This window comes from Podarcis cretensis, assembly GCF_951804945.1.
Source record: "Podarcis cretensis genome assembly, chromosome: 16".
Lineage (NCBI taxonomy): Eukaryota > Metazoa > Chordata > Lepidosauria > Squamata > Lacertidae > Podarcis > Podarcis cretensis.
In genome coordinates, this window is record NC_137186.1 from 6089776 (window position 1) to 6110309 (window position 20534).

At 49.0% G+C, this 20534-nt stretch overlaps 1 protein-coding gene and 1 long non-coding RNA gene across 2 annotated transcripts in view; one reads left to right on the forward strand and one right to left on the reverse strand.

The window, feature by feature from the left end:
- MTMR11 (myotubularin related protein 11) overlaps nucleotides 1–16280 on the forward strand; it is a 35419-nt gene extending 19139 nt beyond the window's left edge. Inside the window, exons 11-17 of the mRNA XM_079958026.1 lie at nucleotides 1727–1799; nucleotides 2161–2231; nucleotides 2434–2606; nucleotides 4876–5046; nucleotides 7187–7441; nucleotides 9816–10097; nucleotides 13776–16280. Of these exons, the coding sequence (XP_079814152.1) occupies nucleotides 1727–1799; nucleotides 2161–2231; nucleotides 2434–2606; nucleotides 4876–5046; nucleotides 7187–7441; nucleotides 9816–10097; nucleotides 13776–13868 (1118 nt within the window). The 3' untranslated portion in view covers nucleotides 13869–16280. The remainder of the gene's footprint in view (nucleotides 1–1726; nucleotides 1800–2160; nucleotides 2232–2433; nucleotides 2607–4875; nucleotides 5047–7186; nucleotides 7442–9815; nucleotides 10098–13775) is intronic.
- Nucleotides 14395–19143, reverse strand: LOC307205884. The gene is made up of 2 exons (XR_013834152.1): nucleotides 18461–19143; nucleotides 14395–17208 (listed from the first exon to the last, which is right to left on the reverse strand). It is a non-coding gene; the product is annotated as an uncharacterized lncRNA (long non-coding RNA).
- Between the last annotated feature and the right edge of the window lie 1391 nt (nucleotides 19144–20534).

The window sequence follows — 20534 nt, forward strand, 5'->3', positions numbered from 1 at the left end:
CAGATGAGGTGTTGAGATGATGAACACCTCCATATTTTGTTGTTGTTTAGTCGTTTAGTCATGTCTGACTCTTCGTGACCCCATGGACCAGAGCACGCCAGGCACGCCTGTCTTCCACTGCCTCCCATAGTTTGGTCAAACTCATGCTGGTAGCTTCGAGAACACTGTCCCACCATCTCGTCCTCTGTCGTCCCCTTCTCCTTGTGCCCTCCATCTTTCCCAACATCAGGGTCTTTTCCAGGGAGTCTTCTCTTCTCATGAGGTGGCCAAAGTCTTGGAGCCTCAGCTTCAGGATCTGTCCTTCCAGTGAGCACTCAGGGCTGATTTTCTCCAGAATGGAGAGGTTTGATCTTCTTGCAGTCCATGGGACTCTCAAGCGTCTCCTCCAGCACCATAATTGAAAAGCATCAACTCTTTGGCGATCAGCCTTCTTTATGGTCCAGCTCTCACTTCCATACATCACTACTGGGAAAACCATGACTTTAACTATACTGGTTAGTACCTCCGTACTAACCAGCCCTAATTCTTTCCCAGAGATATTCTACTGGGCTACATGTTAATCCCTCTGTGGACGTTCCTGATGCTTCTCCAGAATGCTGCGTGACTCACAGGGCGGAGAGGAATCTTCCTGCCCTCCAGAAGCCACAAATGAGGAATCGGAATAAAAATAACACAAGATCTTTCTTTTTTATTTTTGCACAGCTGCCTCGAAACTGGCGGCTGACTCTTCCAGACCTCCGCTGGGGATCCTATTTTTGGAGGAACGGCGCAGCTGGTTTCCTAGGGATTTCGAAGCCTGGCGCCCTATTCTTAGCCCTTCGGATTAGGTTGCCCAAGACAAAATAATAATTAAAAAGGCGGAATTCGCTCACACGAGAGGAAGGGGTGGCCATCGACCTGGGTAGTTTTAAAGAGGATAAGGCAAATTCAGTGGCTGCTAGCTGTGATGGCTACGTCTTGCCCCTATTGTTGGAGGCAGTACAGTCGTACCTTGGTTGACGAACGCCTTAGCAGTCAAACATTTTGGCTCCCAAACGCTGCAAACCCGGAAGTGAGTGTTCCAGTCTGAGAACTTTCTTTGGGAAGCTGAATGTCTGGCAGGGCTTCAAAGAGAACAACAACTACCAGACTTCTAGAAGACATCTGAAGGCAGCCCTGTTTAGGGAAGCTTTTAATGTTTGATGCATTACTGTATTTTAATATTTTGTTGGAAGCCGCCTAGAGTGGCTGGGGAAGCCCAGCCAGATGGGCAGGGTATAAATAATAACTTCTTCTTCTTCTTCTTCTTCTTCTTCTTCTTCTTCTTCTTCTTATTATTATTATTATTATTATTCTTCTTCAGCTTCCAATTGGCTGCAAGAAGCTGCACCTTGGAAGCGGAACAGACTTCCGGAACGGATTCTGTTTGGCTTCCTAGCTACAACTGTAAATGCCTCTGAATTTTACTGGCAGTCACTGGTGGGGGGTTTGCTGTAGCTCTCAGGTCCTGCTTGGTCTTCCTGGTGGAGAGGAGAATAGCTCTTGCGTTCAGTGTCTGCTTGAATGTTTCCCTTTAGGGCACTTGGTTGGCCACTGTGAGAACAGGATGCTGGGCTTGACGTGTCCCCTTTGGCCTCGTCCAGCAGCCAAGCTCTTCTGGTGATTCTAAGGCACACTGATAAAAGTCTGTGCTCTGTTTTTGCACAACACGGAGCCCTTTCCTGTGTGCTCTCGATTCCCCTTCTAGATTCCTTCGTCTCGTCCTCCGATGAGAAGTGGCTCTCGAGCCTCGAAGGGACACGGTGGCTGGATCACGTGAGGTGAGCTGCGTCTCTTCCCACCCGCCCCCCAGCCGGTCCCTCTGGCTACAGTGAGGACAGGCTCCCACCTCTGTCTCCCCTTCTCTCTGCCTGAAGAGGCTTGGGCAAATTTGTAGTGGTGGAAGGCGACTGAAGGCTGCTTGCCGTGATGGCCATGCTCCTCAGGTTGGAGTCAGAAATGCTTTTCTGAATGCTGGCTGCTGGGCACCGCAGGGCGGAGAATCGCTGCTGCTTTTGGGTCCTGTTTGTGGGCTTATCATTGGGGCATCTGGTTGGCTCCCTGAGGGAACAAGATGGCCTCCCTTTGGCCTGATCCTGCAGGCTCTTCTTGTGTCCTTTATTGCTTCCTCCTTCTTTCTAGGGTGTGCTTAAAGAAGGCCAGTGAAGTGGCTGTGCTGCTGGCTGAGAGGAGCCGCTCTGTCCTCCTCCAAGGTAAAGAGAGGGTTTTCTTTGCTCTGTGTTTCTTCTGCAGAGGGGATCCACTGCAAGATGTATGGTGTCCCCAATGGGACATTCTTCCAGTGACAGTGAGATGGACCAACCCTGGTCTGCCCACCCCCTGCCTCAGTGACCTTGGAGTTTCCATCACCCTGAAGCTCCTCTTTCTCACTCTCCATTCATTTCCCCCTCCCAGAATCAGATGACAGGGACTTGAACTGCTTGCTGGCTTCCTTGGTGCAAGTCATTTCAGACCCACACGCCAGAACCATCTCCGGCTTCCAGAGCCTGGTCCAGAAAGAGTGGGTGGCGACCGGGCACCCGTTCCTGCAGCGCCTGAACCTCCTCCAGAAAAACGACCGGGATGAGGTGAGCTGGACCCCTTAAAATGGGATGACCCCTGCATTTAACGGTGATTCTGGCATTGCAAGGGTGTGTTTGTGTGTAATTGTTGACCCTGGGGGTTCCTTCCTACCCTACAATTTATCGCTGAGGGATATCAGAAGCTATTTCGTACTGAGTCAGAGCACCGGGTCCATCTAGTTCAGTATTGTCTACACTGAGGGCCATCGAATCTCCAGGATTTCAGACCAGGGAGTCTCTCTCCAGTCCTACCATTGGGGATTGAACCTCAACAAACCTAAAAGCAGCTTACCAAAAACATTGTTGTTGTCGTTTAGTCGTGTCCGCCTCTTCGTGACCCCCTGGACCAGAGCACGCCAGGCACTCCTGTCTTCCACTGCCTCCCGCAGTTTGGTCAAACTCATGCAGGTAGCTTCGAGAACACTGTCCCACCATCTCGTCCTCTGTTGTCCCCTTCTCCTTGTGCCCTCCATCTTCCCCAACATCAGGGTCTTTTCCAGGGAGTCTTCTCTTCTCATGAGGTGGCCAAAGTCTTGGAGCCTCAGCTTCAGGATCTGTCCTTCCAGTGAGCACTCAGGGCTGATTTCCTTCAGAATGGAGAGGTTTGATCTTCTTGCAGTCCATGGGGCTCTCAAGAGTTTCCTCCAGCACCAAAAACATAAAACAATAATATTATCAGTAAGATATGTTGTTGGCATCTGTTTGTCCGGTGAGACGATGGAGTGCATCTCCACGGAGGAAGTCAAACTGCTGTGTTAGCTCCACCAGTGACCTCCCCGGGGTATAAACATGGGCAATGTGCCTGGCGATACCCAGATCATGAGACCCCCCTCTCGGGCTTGCTGACGTTTAGGATCAGGGTTTTGCTTCTCCTTCCCAGGTGGACGAGCCCCATCTGCCCCTCACTTCCCTCCACAGAACACGCAGAAACCGCCGTCCTGACCGCTGGACCCACTACTGGTCTCGTCCACTCAATCCCTTTGCATGCAAGGGCAAGTCAACTCACCCGAGGGTTTGAGTCCCATCCGCTACCCTCACCTGGTCTAGCAACAATGATCTGAAACTTTCATAGTTAGAATAACAATAGCCTAAAAACAGGTTGACACTTTCTAAACAGCTGGGTAGGCTTGTCTAAACAAGAGCATTTTTAAAAGGTAAAGGTAAAGGTACCCCTGCCCGTACGGGCCAGTCTTGACAGACTCTGGGGTTGTGCGCCCATCTCACTTAAGAGGCCAGGGGCCAGCGCTGTCCGGAGACACTTCCGGGTCACGTGGCCAGCGTGACATCGCTGCTCTGGCGAGCCAGAGCCGCACACGGAAACGCCGTTTACCTTCCCGCTGGTAAGTGGTCCCTATTTATCTACTTGCACCCGGAGGTGCTTTCGAACTGCTAGGTTGGCAGGCGCTGGGACCGAGCAGCAGGAGCGCACCCCGCCGCAGGGATTCGAACCGCCGACCTTTCGATCGGCAAGTCCTAGGTGCTGAGGCTTTAACCCACAGCGCCACCTGCGTCCCTAGAGCATTTTTAGCAGGCGCCAAAAACAGTGCAGCAAAGGTGCCCTTGCCTGGTGTCCTTAGGCAGGGAGTTCCAAAGTGTAGGTGCTGCCACACTTTCTCTCTCCCTCCCTCTCTCTCTCCCTCCTTCCTTCCTTCCTTCCTTCCTTCCTTCCTTCACCACCCATCTGGCTGGGTTTCCCAGAGTTAAAAACACGATAAAACATCAAGCATTAAAAACTTCCCTGAACAGGGCTGCCTTCAGATGTCTTCTAAAAGTCAGGTAGTTGGTTTATTTCCTTGACATACTGTGGGAGGGTGTTCCACAGGGCGGGCCCCACCACCGAGGAGGCCCTCTGCCTGGTTCCCTGTAACCTCACTTCTCACAGTGAGGGAGCCATCAGAAGGCCCTCGGAGCTGGACCTCAGCATCTGGGCTGGATGATGGGGATGGAGACACTCCTTCACGGATACTGAATTTGAAAGATCAAATTCTTACAAAATGCGGAACGGGTATTATGTGGCCCCTGTAAGGGTGTCCCACCAATCAAAGTGGTCGAGTGATGCTTTAGTGCTGTGCTGCAGACTTTGTCCTAAAATCAAAGTAAGGTTCTGGTCCTCATTGTTCTGAGTAAGGTTCCCATGGAAAGAAGAACACAGAAAGCCTCAGATGCTTCATCCCTGACCCGAAGCCTTTCTCTGTAGAGGAGGAGGAGAGAGAATAAATGTGCTCAGGGAAAAGAAATGGGAGCATCTCTTTCCCCCTTTCACCCCTTTCTGCAGTCACCGGTCTTCCTGCTGTTCCTGGACTGCACCTGGCAGCTCCTGCAGCAGTTTCCCGGGTCCTTCCAGTTCACCGAGGCCTACCTGGTGGCTCTACACGAAAGCAGCTATGTCCCATTCTCCAGCACCTTCCTCTTCAACTGCCAGTGGGAGAGAGGGCGGAGGAACCAGGTGAGTTGCGCTTGGGGGACAGGGGATGGACACCCAGCCTGTTCTGGCACTTGCGAGCCTGTGTATTTGAGCTGATTTATTGTATTTCTGGCATTTCCATGTGCTGCTCTGGTGCCGGTTCGCCAGAGCAGCTTCGTCACGCTGGCCACGTGACCTGGAAGTGTCTGTGGACAGCGCTGGCTCCCGGCCTCTAGAGTGAGATGAGCGCACAACCCTAGAGTCTGTCAAGACTGGCCCGTACGGGCAGGGGTACCTTTACCTATTGTATTTCTGAGGGACGCGGGTGGCACTGTGGGTAAAACCTCAGCGCCTAGGACTTGCCAATTGTATGGTCGGCGGTTCGAATACCCGTGGCGGGGTGAGCTCCCATCGTTTGGTCCCAGCTCCCGCCCACCTAGCAGTTCGAAAGCACTCTTTAGTGCAAGTAGATAAATAGGTACCTCTTTATAGCGGGAAGGTAAACGGCATTTCTGTGTGCTGTGCTGGTGCAGGCTCGCTAGAGCAGCTTCATCACGCTGGCCACGTGACCCAGAAGTGTCTCCGGACAGCGCTGGCCCCCGGCCTCTTAAGCGAGATGGGCGCACAACACCAGAGTCGGTCACGACTGGCCTGTATGGGCAGGGGTACCTTTACCTTTACCTTATTGTATTTCTGTGCCATTGCACAGAAACAGAATGGGATTTTTGGAAAGTAAAGCACTCCTCTCTCACCTCTTGAAAGCAGCCTAGGGGCTGTATTGCCAAACCCTGGAAAACCTTTAATCTTAATAATTCAGATTGCTGGTCCTCAAGGCTATGATGGCTCAGGACTTCAATATTTCATTATTCGCCTTCTTCCTCTTCGTTATGTCTGCACTTCTTTTCTTTTGCTTATGAATCGATAACAATAAAAAGGGGAAAACGGGGAAAAGCACTGCTTGGCTTTGAAAAGGGACAAGGGTGGGGCCAAATTTGCTGGGTCTCTTGAGCTCTGTTCCGATGCTGGGTGGGAAGGAGAGGCAAGACGACTTGAGCTGATCGACCAGGGATAGCCAAAATGGTACTCTCAGGATGTTGCCATTTCCCATCACCATCATCCCCAAGTGTTGACACTGTGCCAGTCGCTGGAGCCCAACAGAATCTGGAGGGGATGGCTGCTCTAGCCGTTCTCTCCTCTGTGGCCTGCCTCTCCACTCTAGGAACCAACTCCTTCTCTTTAAAGATGGCGGTCCTGTGGCCCTCCAGCTGTTTTGGACTACAGCTCCCACCATCCCCGGGTCATGGGCTGTGATGACCCATTGGAAGGTGGTGTGCTGCAACCTCTGGAAGGCACTAGGTTGGGGAAGGCTGCTGAATCCATTCTCTTCTCTGTGGCCTGCCTCTCCTCTCTAGGAATCAGCTCCTCCTCTTGAAGGATGGGGGAAATCCTCACAATAGCCCTGTACATCATGGGTAGGCAAACTAAGGCCCAGGGTCTGGATACAGCCCAATTGCCTTTTAAATCCGGCCCGCGGACGGTCCAGGAATCAGTGTGTTTTTACATGAGTAGAATAATAATAAATAATAATAAAAATTTATTATTTATACCCCGCCCATCTGGCTGGGTTTCCCCAGCCACTCTGGGCGGCTTCCAACAAAACACTAAACTACAATAACCTATTAAACATTAAAAGCTTCCCTAAACAGGGCTGCCTTCAGATGTCTCCTAAAAGTCTGGTAGTTGTTTTTCTTTTTTGACCTCTGGTGGGAGGGCGTTCCACAGGGCGGGTGCCACCACCGAGAAGGCCCTCTGCCTGGTTCCCTGTAACTTGGCCTCTCGCAGTGAGGGAACTGCCAGAAAGCCCTCGGCGCTGGACCTCAGTGTCCGGGCAGAACGATGGAGGTGGAGAATGTGTCCTTTTATTTAAAATGCATCTCTGAGTTACTCGTGGGGCATAGGAATTTGTTTATTATTTTTTCCCCAAAATATAGTCCGGCCCCCCACAAGGTCTGAGGGACGGTGGACTGGCCCCCTGCTGAAAAAGTTTGCTGACCCCTGCTATAGAGAGCAGGCCACTATTGTTGCAACATTTCTTTGGCCAATAAAATCCATACAAATGGAAAAGAAATGCATTTTTGGGAAGGGTCAGTTAATCCACCGCCACCCCTCTCTCTCCCCACAGAACCGTTTCCTCACCCAGCTCTACACTCCCATCAACGGCTGGCGAGAACCCCTCTGCCTGGAGATTCTGGAGAAAGACGGCTGCCCGGTTAAGGAAGCCACGGGCGCCTCCTTGCCCACCATCTGGGACTGGTCCTTGAGATACAACCCCCGGCACATGGCGCGCTTCCGGAACCCCTGCTACAGGCGCAGCGGGAATGGCGGCAGCAACGGCGGGGCTCTGAACGGGAACTTCCTTCCCCAAAACATTGGCAAGGTTTGTGCTTGTTTGGGAAGGCATGGAGGTCGTTTCCACAACTTGGGCTGGTGGATTCAGAGTCAGAGGACGTGTAGAAATCTTTGGCATCTCCCAGTTTGGTAGGGCACCAGGCTCCAGCAGAACCTTTCCCTGTTTAGATCTAACTTTGCAACCCACAGGAATGCAGGAAGCTGCCTTTGCAAGGTTCCAGTCCTCATGGTTCCAAAAAAAGCGTTGACTTAAGAAAGCAGGAAGCTTATATCTTATGCTGATCAAGCGATTGGGGGCCCATCTAGCTCACTGCTGTCTGGCAGTGGCTCTCCAGGTTCTCAGATAAGAAGCCTTTTTGCCAGCACCACTCAGTTTCCCCGTTTGAATCTGGAACCTTGTTGTTAAGAGTTGTGTTGAGATCCCGCTTGTGGGTTTTCAACAGGCATCTGGGTGGCCACTGTGGGAAGAGGATGCTGGAGCTGAAGGCCCATTGGCGTGATCCAGCAGGGCTCATCTGAAGGAATCACAGAATTGTAGAGTCGGAATGGGTCCCGAGGGTCATCTAGTCCAACCCCCTACAATGCAGGAATCTCAACATGCGGTCTCCCATCCAATTTGAAACTACACTGCTCTTATAAAACCTCCATGTCTAGAGACAGTCTATCTGGACTTCTAGGTTCTTAGGAGAATTTGGCCACTGTGAGAACAGGATGCTAGCTCAGGATGCCAACCTCGGCTAGCTCAGAGGGTAGAGCGTGAGCGTCTTAATCTCAGGCTTGTGGCTCCGAGCCCTGTGCTGGGCAAATACATAGATAATTTAGATAATTTATTACGGTCAAAGACCAGCTTGCACAACACAATAAAAGCAGCGTTCATAAAGATAAAATATACAATCAGAGCAGATTGCAGCAATAGCTAATGGGTTAAAATTGAGATATATACATACACCCGTACAACTGAGATTTGGGTTACCATAAAAAAATTGACCCTGAGGCGCCCCAAATGGCAACTTCAACATTTCCCTAGTAAGCTATTTTATTCTAGAGCATGATCTGTGCCTACAAATCTGGGTGCAGAATCTGGCTACCAGCCAGGTCATCTTGTGATCTTTGCCTAAGAGGAGAGAATGAAGTTTAGACTTCTCTGAAAGATCGGCGAGCCTCTTCAGCAAAGGATCAATGGTGTCTCTATGGATCTCAACATAAAAAGGACATCTAAAAAATATATATGTTCGAGGCTTCCTATTTCCCCTAATGGGCAGGCGCAAAGTCTCTGTGCGTATGGGACCCTTCTATAGGAGCCTTCCAGAACCGCTAAGGGCAAGGCTGAGCTTCTAGCAAGAGTGAAAGCCCTTATTGCATTTCTGGATGTGAGGAAATAGATATGTTGCTGGAGCGGCTGCGTATCTCCTGTTTTCTATGATTTTATAATCGGGGATCCCTTGTACAGTCCTGTTGTCTCTCTATGTTCACGATTCTTTGCCTAACTACGGATCTAGCTTGGCCCAGGCCCATAGTTATGAGGGTTTGGGGAGCAAGGCCCAGTTTCTGAAGAGTGTTTAAGATTGCTGCCAGCCAGCCAGACTGAAACTGGTTGCTCAGAATCAATGGGGCTATTCCTCGGGGGAGCAGTTTCAGAGTTAGCCACTTACCTATTGATCCAGTTACAGATAGGTAGCCGTGTTGGTCTGCCATAGTCAAAACAAAATAAAAAAATTCCTTCCAGTAGCACCTATTGATGTTAGACTAATATGAGCTTTGACTTTCATCATCCCTGTTTCTAGTCTGACCCATGCATTTGAAACGTATGTGCTGGGCAGAAGATTCCTACACGGCAGGGGGCTGGAATAGATGGCCCTTGTGGGTCCCTTCCACCCTTACAGTTCTATGATTCTATGATAACAACAGATAGAAATTAAAAGATGAAAAACAAAACTATAAAACAGGCACATAGAATGCACACAGTTGCACATGGTTTAATATAACCAGGTCCAAGAAAAGAATATGTGTGTGTTTTTTGTTTCTGCATTAAATAGGCAAAAGAAACAAACAAAAAAGAATATCAGCGCCATCTCGTTATCAAGTCTAGTTCCATATTTTCCAGGCTTGAGATCAGAGTTGTCTTGAGACTGCTCCGCCGCATACGTACAGTATGTACTAAGGGAATGCCAAATCATATAAAAAGTGTCTGGAGGTTCTAGCCCTCGTCAAAATCTCAAATTATGTGCAATTTTCTCCCTTAAAGCTATATTCCAGAGTGAGCGGCACACCGAGCGCCCTGTGTAAGATTTGGGACTGTTTTCCAGGGAGTTGCAATTACTGTTTGAGCTGCCAGGATCAGATCCAAGACCTGGTTCCTTCGCTCTTCCGATGTTCTGAGCTTTCCCCTTTCCTTCCTCCAGATGGAAAACGCTCCTCCTGGGAAAAGGACCCTGTACTTGTTCTCCAAGGGCTCCCTCTCTCTGCAAGCCCACTTCTTCCCCTGGAAAAACGGTTCCCTCGCCAAGAAAGGTTCCCGCCGGTCTCAGGGGTCGGAGGCCCCCAGGGAGCAGGACAGGTCGCGGAGGTGCAAAACCCGAAGCTTCTTCCTCCATCACGACGGGCTGCTCCTTCTGCCATCATATGCAGGGCCCTCCATCCGCTTGTGGAGAAGGTGCTACCTTCGCGGGAGCCCGGAAACCCAGGTACGAAACAGCAGAGGCGTAGCACAAAATAACAGAATCGCGGGCAGGTTGGGAGGTAGTCATTAGAGAACCCAACCTGCGTTCTGCAAAAAAACACTTCCTCATCTTTCTTGGGTTCAAAAAGTCCCGCCATTAATAGAAGCTGTTCCACAAGCAGAGGGACGTGATTTATTTATACCGTATTTTTCTGTGTATAACACGCCCCTGTGTATAAGATGCCCCCTATTTTGGGGGACTCAAAATTAAGAAAAAGGGGGGAGATTGCCCAGAGTTGTTGAGACTTTGGGGGGGGGGGATTTTTGTCCCCACTCTGCACTATCCATGTATAAGACGACCTCCCATTTTTGACATGATTTTCTCAGAAAAAAACCTTGTCTTATACACGGAAAAGTATGGTATGTTCGTTCTAAAACTTTTACAGTTTGTAATCCCACCACAACTGGCCTCCTAGCAGCAGTTCAAATCTAAAAAACTAACTAACTAAATAAAATGTCATAAAGAACTCCAACTTCTGAGAAGATGGACAGAAATGAGGCAGGAGGATATGTTGAACGACAACCCAATTCGTTAAATGTGTTTTTGGTTTCATTTACCTTATGCACAAAACGCCTCGAGGTTGAAGTTTAGAAGGCGATTAATAAACCAATGGTGGTGGTGATGAAAATAATAAAAATTAATGATAATTTCATGGTGTGGGGAGGAGAATGTATACAGAGGGGCTAACGGGTAGGAATCCCAAGAGGTAGAGGTTTGTAGCTGTGTGGTGCCATCTAGCGTCCAAACTACTTTTGGATTCTTTTATAAAAGGGTTTCCCCCCTCATTATAAGCACATATTATGCGGGGAGGGGGGATTTCGGTTGCAAGGGTTCCATATTTACATGAAAATCTCGTATACCAAAACCCTTGGCGCTGCAGGAGAGAATCCCCAGCACTTCCGGAGCTCACGTGCCGAAGGGTCTTGCCCAGCAAGCAAAGTAGAGAGCTTAAAAGCTCTTTCCGCGCCAGGAAACCCCAGGAGACATGGACAAATAAGAGCTTTTTGCTTGGATGTAATTTGCACAGTTTCAATCAGCTGATCTTCAGCTGTGCTGAAGTTGCAGACCTTGCTTCTGAGTTAAGGACTCGGCAGCAGCTAGACCCACCGTTCTGCAAACAGTGATCCTCAAATCTACCGTCAGTTGTGGAAGCAGTGAGGAGGAAACCAGAAGATGAAGTGAGGATGACTTCCTGATGTTGATAGCTGCCTTTAGCAGCTCACGATTAGAAACAGATTCTTCACAGCTAGGTCTCCGGAGGCCAGCGTGCGCCACGTCTATTAGGCAGCCACTGTATCCTGCCCCTTCCAGCCTGCGCCAGTTCATTAAAAGAGGAAATAAAGAACAGGGATTTGGAAACGAGTTCTGAAGCAAAAGTCCTGTGGGTGGAAATAGGAACAAGGGATGCTAGACGCTTAGAAAATTAGGCCTGGCATTGAGAAAGTCGATGCAGAAAAGTCTTTCTGCCTCTCTCCTAACGTCAGGACTTGAAGTTGAACGTTGGAAGATTCAGGAAAGATTAAAAAGAGGACTTCTTCACATAGTGCAGAGTCCAGCTATGGAACTCGCTCCCCCAGGAGGCAGGGATAGCTTTGGAAGAGGACTGGACTAATTTATGGAGGAAAAGTCTATCAGTGGCTACCAGCCATGATCAGAGGCAATACAGTGGTGCCCCGCAAGACGAATGCCTCGCAAGATGGAAAACCATCGCAAGATGGTTTTCCATTTTGGAGGTGCTTCGCAAAACGAATTTCCTATGGGCTTGCTTCGCAAGACGAAAATGTCTTGCGAGTTCCTGCGGGTTTTTTCCCCTCCCCCCCTTTTCTAAGCCTTTAAGCCGCTTATCAGCTGATCCGCTAAGCCGCTAAACAGCTGATCCGCTAAGCCGCTTAACAGCTGATCCGCTAAGCCGCTTATCAGCTGATCCGCTAAGCCCCTAAGCCGCTAATAGCGCTAATCCGCTAATGGGCTTGCTTCGCAAGATGAAAAAACCGCAAGACGAAGAGACTCACGGAACGGATTCTTTTCGTCTTGCGAGGCACCACTGTATATGCCTCTGAATCTCAGTTGCTGGAAACTGCAGGAAGGGAGTTTGCTGATGTTGCCTTCAGGTCCTGCTTGTGGTCTTCTGAACAGGACACTTGGTTGGCCACTGCGAGAACAGCAGGCTGAACTAGATAGGCCTCCTTTGGCTTGATCCAAGCAGGCCTCTGATCTATTCCTATACAAGTGAGCCAATTTAAAAGGAGGGTATGAAAAGCCTCTCCCCCAAAGCCAGCGGTGGTCCTTGCTGGTGACGTCAAGTCTCTTTCCGCTTAGCGCAGAGATGGAGAACCTTTCTCCCAGCTCGAGGGGCTGCCTCCTCTTCTTGCCAATCTTCAAGGTGGGATAGCTCGGTTGGTTAGAGTGTGGTGCTGATGACGCCAAGGTTGCAGGTTTGATCCCCGTAAGGAACAGCTGCATGTTCCTGCATTGCGGGGGATTGGACCAGATGATCCTTAGGATCACAACCCTATGATTCTGTGACTTGCAAAGGTCACGTGTCTGTGATAGGCAAAAAATGGGCAGGGTTACAGATGTAAACACTGCTGTTTCAGAGAATTGTAGAGTGGGGAGGGACCAGGGGCATCTTGCCCATAGAGGCTAGTGGCACGGGGTGCCAGGGCGCCAAGTTCTGGAGGGTACCAGGGAAGAGGCAGAGTCTGGACGCGGTGCCTCCCAACATCGCTGCCCTCGCCCGCTTCTGCCATGCCGTGGCCACCACGGCATGAAGCGTCCAGCTGAGCCAGGAGCTGCTGCATCCAGCCTCCGCCTCTTCCCTGCCAGAGGAGCTGCCCTCCAGCTGTTGCCCGCCTCCTCCAGCCCTGCAAAGCTGGGTGCGTCGCCGGCAGCGCTGTCCTCCTTAAAAAAGATCAGCAACTCTGGGAAACGAGGTGGGGGGTAGGTGGGCGGAGGAATCTTTGCACCACGGCGCCAGAGATGCTTAAGACGACCCTGGAATGTACCTGCAAGGGTCATCTCGTCCAGTCCCCTGTCCTGTAGGGAGGGACCGCCTCTCCTGGTGTGCCCTGTGGAGGACCTTAAGGTCCATAAATAGCAACACCCTAGAGGTCCCAGGCCCTAAGGAAGTCAGATCAGCCTCAACCAGAGACAGGGCCTTTTCAACACTGGCTTAGGTCTGGTGGAACGCTCTGCCTCATGAGACCAGGGCCCTGCAGGATCTGATTTCTTTCCGCAGGACCTGTAAGACAGAGTTGTTCTGCCTGGCCTTTGGCTTGGAATCAATTTGATTCCCTCCCCCTCTTCTTTTTTCCTTTCTCCTTCTGTGATGAAACTCTTATTTGGGGACTTCCCTGGCTTTTTTCTGGCCCACGTAGGACCAGTTTGGATAGTTTCTACTGAAAGGAGGCTGCATTTTAACGTTGTACTTCATCTTGCTTTTAAGTTGTATTTTAATCGATTGTTATTACCTAGTGTTAGCCGCCCTGAGCCCAGTCTTGGCTGGGGAGGGCAGGGTATAAATAAAATTTATTATTACTATTCTTATTCTTAATTCCACAGCTAGGAAGTCTTGTCTGCTGCCGTTACAATGTGGTTTAGGCATTGCTTTTGTAGAAACAGCAGTCTTGCCTTTCTTTTCAGGCTGGTTTCTTTGCTCCCAGCATTGTGGGCCTCACTGAGGAACTGGACCTGCTCCAAGAGCGGCTGAACTACTGGCAAGCCAGAGGAAGCTAGCGGCACGATGCTCGAGAAGGCCAAAGCGTTCCATGCAGAGCCCAAGCAGACTGCCTGGAGCTCCCTCCTGCCACCCCATCAAGAACAGGGCGGGTCCTCAGCGTATCCAACGCAGACCTGGTGCATCCCGCTTTCCAAGAAGAGACAACAGTTGCAATATGCTGCAATATGCACATTTCAGAGATTCCTAGAATCGTCAAGTTGGAAGGGACTCCCGAGGGTCATCCAGTCCAACCCCCTGCAATTTTCACAGAGCTCCATTTGGAAATCTTACCCAGTTGGGAGAAAACTGATGCACTCAGGCTATGGGATTGATGTTTGTGGCTGGACAACCGTACCCCGAATCATCGGAAGTGGCTGTTCTGAAGTTGCCTGGCTCAGCAAACAGATCTTATTGACCCGCCTGCAGTTCTGTCCTGAATTTATATTCGCCCCAAATGTTCTGATTGCAAAGCGACGTGGGGCTTAATATCGCTGCGATATTGGGTGCCTGCCATCAGGTGTTTGCTTTGTCTTTTTTAAAAAAAATTAAAAAACTTATTAAAGCCACATACATTTATGTGGCTCCCCCCAAAGAATCTTGGGAAATGTAGTTTGTCAGGTGCGCTAAAGATCACCAACTACGGTTCCCAGGATTCTTTGGGAGAAGTCATGTGCCTTAAATGTGTGACATGTCATTGATCCAGATTAAATTTGGTGGGTGGGGGGCAGCGGGGAATAACATGGGCTGCTGGCATTCTGATGTTGCTGTCACGATGCCCTCCCCAAAAGGCCTGAATGCTCGAGCAGCAACCATCCCATAATAAACACCTGCCTGGAAGCGCCTGGAAGCCCAGAGTGGGCTGACCAGCTCTGTGTAGTCTGCTTCACTCTCTCTGACTCCTAGAACCCACTAAGGGGTATTAACCTATATGTTCCCAAAATGTCCATTTCTCGTAACACTTAAAATGTGGGGTAGCCAATACAGTTCCCTCCAGATGTTGGAGGGCTTTGGCTCTCGCTGTCGTGCCTAACCACTGGTTGCCCTGACTGCTGCAGCTGCAAGGGGGCTTGGAGATCAACAACACCTTGAGAGCACCACAGGAGGCAGTGATGGCCCCCAGCCCACATGGCTTTAAAAGAGGATTAGACACGCTCATGGAGGAGAGAGTTATCGAGGACAACTAGCCAGGATATAGGGACGCGGGTGGCACTGTGGGTTAAACCACAGAGCCTAGGAATTGCCAATCAGAAGGTCGGCGGTTCGAATCCCCGCGACTGGATGAGCTCCCGTTGTTCGGTTCCAGCTCCTGCCAACCTAGCAGTTTGAAAGCATGTCAAAGTGCAAGTAGATAAATAGGTACCACTCCGGCATGAAGATAAACGGCGTTTCCGTGCGCTGCTCTGGTTCGCCAGAAGTGGCTTAGTCATGCTGGCCACATGCTGTACGCTGGCTCCCTCAGCCAATAAAGCGAGATGAGCGCCGCAACCCCAGAGTCGGCCACAACTGGACCTAATGGTCAGGGATCCCTTTACCTTTTCCTTTACTAACCAGGATGGCTATGCTCTGCCTCTGTAGTTGGAGGAAGAAATGCCTCTGAACCCCAGCTGCTTGGAGATCGCAGGAGGGCGCAGTGCTATTGTGCTTAAATCCGGCTTGCGGGTTCATTGGAGGCATCTGGTTATGAGAGCAGGATTCTGAACTAGTTGAGTCCCCTTGGCCTCATCCAGAAGACTCTTTTTGCACAGAATATCTCCTTCGTCTAGGCATATTTGCAAGCGTCAGGCAGTCCACAAGAAATGGGCTAGTGGACCGGCACCTCCTTCAGTCCCTAGACTGCAGTGTTAGGCATGAGCTTTCCTTTGCAGTCTGTAAAAAACCAAACATCAACCCTGGAGTATTAGAATCTTGCTCTTCTTTGTAGAGGAATAGAAGTGAAATGACTTCCCTGTTGTTCCTCCTCTATCAGAGATGGTGGGGTGACTTTTCCTTTTCAACTGTTGCTGAGTAATCAATATTTTGATGCTTTGGGATCCAGTGCTGAGCGGGCCCCAACCTCATTAGATCTGCATCCACATAGCTGCAACAGGGGCTTGAAAATAAGTTTGAACAAACTTTGGAAAATGAAATGTTCAGGAGGATTCTCCAAGGATTCTCCCGACAGCAGATTTTTCTTTCCTGCCAAGCTGAGCAATAAATCTAACGGCCTCAAAGCTCTGGACAGAACTGACGGGAAGCTTTATTATTATTAAACTGGGAAATCATGCTTTCGCAATCGGTAAACCAGATTTTCTGGCCAGTTCTGGGGTACGTACACACCCCTGTTCTTCTTTAGCACTTTCAGTGGTCATTTCCGCAGTCACTTTTTTAAAAAAAAAGTTTGGTGTGGAAGATAAGAGGTGCCAAAACAGATGTTCAGAGCAGTTTTTTTTTTTAATATAGCACTTATTGAGAAATGGCATGTTACGTATGTGAGAGAAATCCCACCCCTGCCTCTAGCCTGCTTACTGGCCTGAGATATTGCCCTGTGGTTAAATAAAGGGACCACCCTGGTTGCAAACAGGACAATGAATTAAAAAAGAGCTGGTCTGCTCCAACAAATTATTGGCCCCTAGGCAGAAGTGGTGGAATTTTCTGCTGTGTGTACTGTTCAGAAACGAAAGAACACGGTACAGCTGTGTGCATGTGTTGGAGAGTCCTCTAGAGGACTTTATCCTAGAATCACAGAATCAGAGATTTGGAAAAGACTCCAAGGACCATTCTAGTCCAATTCTCTGCAATGCAGGAATCTCAGCTAAAGCATCCATGACAGAGGGCCACCCAACCTCTGCTTAAAAACCTCCAAGGAAGGAGAGTTTGCCACCTTCTGAGGGGGTCCGTTCCACTGTAGAACAGCTGCTGCTGCTGCCTCTCTATACTCAAGAATAGGTTTCCTCAAGGCTTGTTAAAAAAACAGGAGGCCCCCCACCCTATAACAGGTTACCTGGAAATTCATTAACAGTGTTCGTCAGGCATCATTCAATGTTGCTTCATATGTCTGGTATCTATAAAACATCAAAGCGGAGTCCTTCGGTACGCCGTTGCCTGGGAACGCCGAAATGCGATGCTGGTACTTAGGAACTTAATACGTCTCCATCCATTTCTGTATATTATGTTTGCACTGTCTTGTTGTCGTGTTTTTCCCCCCTCGCTAACAGGAGAAAATCCATAGTGGGAAAGTATTTCCATTTAAGATATGTGTTTTGTTTTGTTTTTTCCTTTTGCACCCAAGCAAAGGGGGTTAAAATGCTGCTGTTACATATTTGCTGTTAAATGTTTCCATTTCCATTTTATAAGCTTTGGTCCAGAAGCCTTTTAGAGCTAATGGGGAAACAAGCAGTTTTAAGCTAAAGAACAATTTCAAACAAACAAACAAACAAACAAACAAACAAATAAATAAATAAATAAATACCTTGTGAATACAATTCTGCAGGTAATTGTAAATGGATTTGCTCCCAGGGACATTTGTAAGTTGGAGGAAAATGGTCTCCCCCCCCCCCCATCCTTTGGCTGGCTACAAACTGTCCTACAGCTGTTTAAGGGGATAATATATGGTCAGGGCTTGTGACACTGCAACCTTCTCTCCTTAAACAGACACGAGATTAAAAGAAAGAAAAGAACCCCCTTTATATATCCCAGATGCTGAGGAAAAAACAACACTGGACTGTTGCATTCATAAGCCCTGTTTGTGGACTTCCCAGAAGCACCTGGTTTTCTGCTGCTGGGGAAAATATATTTGTTTGTTGATTCAGTTATTTATTTACAGCATTTGCCACTGGGATTTTCAGCCCCAAAGTCTCCCAAGAGTGGTTTACGCACTATCAATTGAAACAAGAGTCCCTGGTGCCCACAGGCTCATAATCTTTTTAAAACAAAAAACAAAACATAGCTACGACATACAAGGGTAAAAGGCCACGGAGGGAAGAGGAAAAACGAAAATCAGGCCAACTGGCAAATAAACAGTTCACAGGTGCCTAGTGGAGCTCGTCTTTCTGCAAAGCTGATGGGACGAGCCTTCTGCTCCCGACCGCTCTGAGACAGCCTCATGGCTGCTCTTAAATTCATCTTCAGCTTCATGTAATTCAGTTCTGTAATTGCTACTACCACCCCAGAAAGGTAAACTGGAAGGATCATTCCGATATGGCGGATAAAATGTGTGTGTCTGGGTGCTTCCAGACTGTTTGTTGGCGGGAATCAATCACATATTTTCAAATCCAGATTGCACAGTTAGGGGATGATGATGAGCTCTGAAGTAACAAGCTTGCCTCCCTAAAAGAGCGAACTTTTGAGGGAAATGAAAGAGATGGGAAATACACTGCAAAATTGTGGGATGACATCTGCTTCGAGACATCATCTAACCTCCCTGCAAAAACATTGGAATGAATCTTCTATAAATAGCCAATGTCTAATCTCCCTGCAAAGAAGCCAGGATGAATTCTTAGTAAATATGCCATATGGAAGATCCTCACTCCTATTTTTTCATCTGTCGTATGTCCCTGGAATCAGGAACACCGCCCCCCCCCCCCGCCACGCAAAGGAAAATGGTGCCACAGGTGCCACAGGTGTGACTCACCTTAGGCCAGGCATGTCCAAAGTCCGTTTTGGGGGCCTAATCTGGCCCACCAGTCGGTTCAATCCGGCCCCTGTGGCAGTTTATTTCCTGGGATAAAATCCTAAAAAAACCTCAACGACTTCAATCCTAAAAAGCTCAATAACATTGGGGTAAAATCATAAAGAAAGCTCAACAATTTCAATCGTTAAAAAAAAAAGGTCAACAAATTTAGTCGGCCCTCACGGCCCTTCACTTCATCACATCCGGCCCTCTTTGAATAAAGTTTGGACATCTCTGCCTCAGGCCCAAATGTGTCCCATTTGTGGAAGCCCAACTTACAATGGGCTTTGGGGAAGTACTGTTATGCCGACGCTGCCCATTTTATGTGCTCTCTTCATGTTATGCTGCTCACCCAAGCCAAGCGTTTGTGCTAAGCGGGGAAATATATTGATAGTTAGCTGTGTAATCTGGGTGATGTCTCTCTGGTTTGGGGATGAAAGGAGAAGATAGGGAGAATTGGGCACTTCACCATGAGCTCCTTGGAGAAAAAGGTGGGGTAAAAACGCGAAGAAGAAAATGGATGTGGGAGTGTGTTTTGAGACTAGCCTTCTGCACAAAAGGTAAAACTCACCATGAGGACTAGAATCTTGCTGTTTTTCAATGGGACTGCAACACGGCAAACATTTTAAAGCCCATAGCTCCATAAATGTAATGGTACCCCTGACCATTAGGTCCAGTCGTGACCGACTCTGGGGTTGTGGCACCCATCTCGCTCTATGCGCCGAGGGAGCCGGCGTTTATCTGCAGACAGCTTCCGGGTCATGTGGCCAGCATGACTAAGCCACTTCTGGCGAACCAGAGCAGTGCACGGAAATGCCGTTTACCTTCCCGCCGGAGTGGTTCCTATTTATCTACTTGCACTTTGACATGCTTTCGAACTGCTAGGTTGGCAGGAGCAGGGACAGAGCAACGGGAGCTCACCCCGTCGCGGGGATTCGAACCGCTGACCTTCTGATCAGCAAGTCCTAGGCTCAGTGGTTTAACCCACAGTGCCACCCGCATCCCATAGCTCCATAGCTGTCAACTTTTCCCTTTTCTTGCGAGGAATCCTTTTTGGAATAAGGGAATTTCCTTTTAAAAAAGGGAAATGTTGACAGCTATGCATAGCTCCCCGAAAGGTATCTTGGGAACTGTAGTTTGTAAAGGGTGCTGGGAATTGTAGCTCTGCAAGGGGTAAACTCAACTTCCCAAGGTTTGGGGTGGAGGGAAATACATGCTTTAAATGTATGGTGTGCGAGCAGCCCAATTGTTTGAGCCACTGCATATGTGCATATTGTTGTTTAGTCATGTCCGACTCTTCGTGACCCTATGGACCAGAGCACGCCAGTGTCTTCCACTGCCTCCCACAGTTTGGTCAAACTCATGCTGGTAGCTTCAAGAACACTATCCAACCATCTCGTCCTCTGTCGTCCCCTTCTGCTTGTGCCCTCCATCTTTCCCAACATCAGGGTCTTTTCCAGGGAGTCTTCTCTTCTCATGAGGTGGCCAAAGTATTGGAGTCTCAGCTTCAGGATCTGTCCTTCTAGTGAGCACTCAGGGCTGATTTCCTTCAGAATGGAGAGGTCTGATCGTCTTGCAGTCCATGGGACTCTCAAGAGTCTCCTCCAGCACCAGAATTCAAAAGCATCAGTTCTTCTGCGATCGACCTTCTTTATGGTCCAGCTCTCACTTCCATACATCACTACTGGGAAAACCAGAGCTTTAACTATACGGACCTTTGTTGACAAGCTGATGTCTCTGCTTTTTAATATGTTGTCTAGGTTTGCCATTGCCTTCCTCCCAAGAAGCAGGCGTCTTTTAATTTCGCAGCTGCTGTCACCATCTGCAGTGATCATGGAGCCCAAGAAAGTAAAATCTCTCACTGCCTCCATTTCTTCCCTTTCTATCTGCCAGGAGGTGATGGGACCAGTGGCCATGATCTTAGCTTTTTTGATGTTGAGCTTCAAACCATATTTTGCGCTCTCCTCTTTCACCCTCATTAAAAGGTTTATGTGCATATACTGTATCCCAAATTCACCCTCCTGCTAAATCTGGG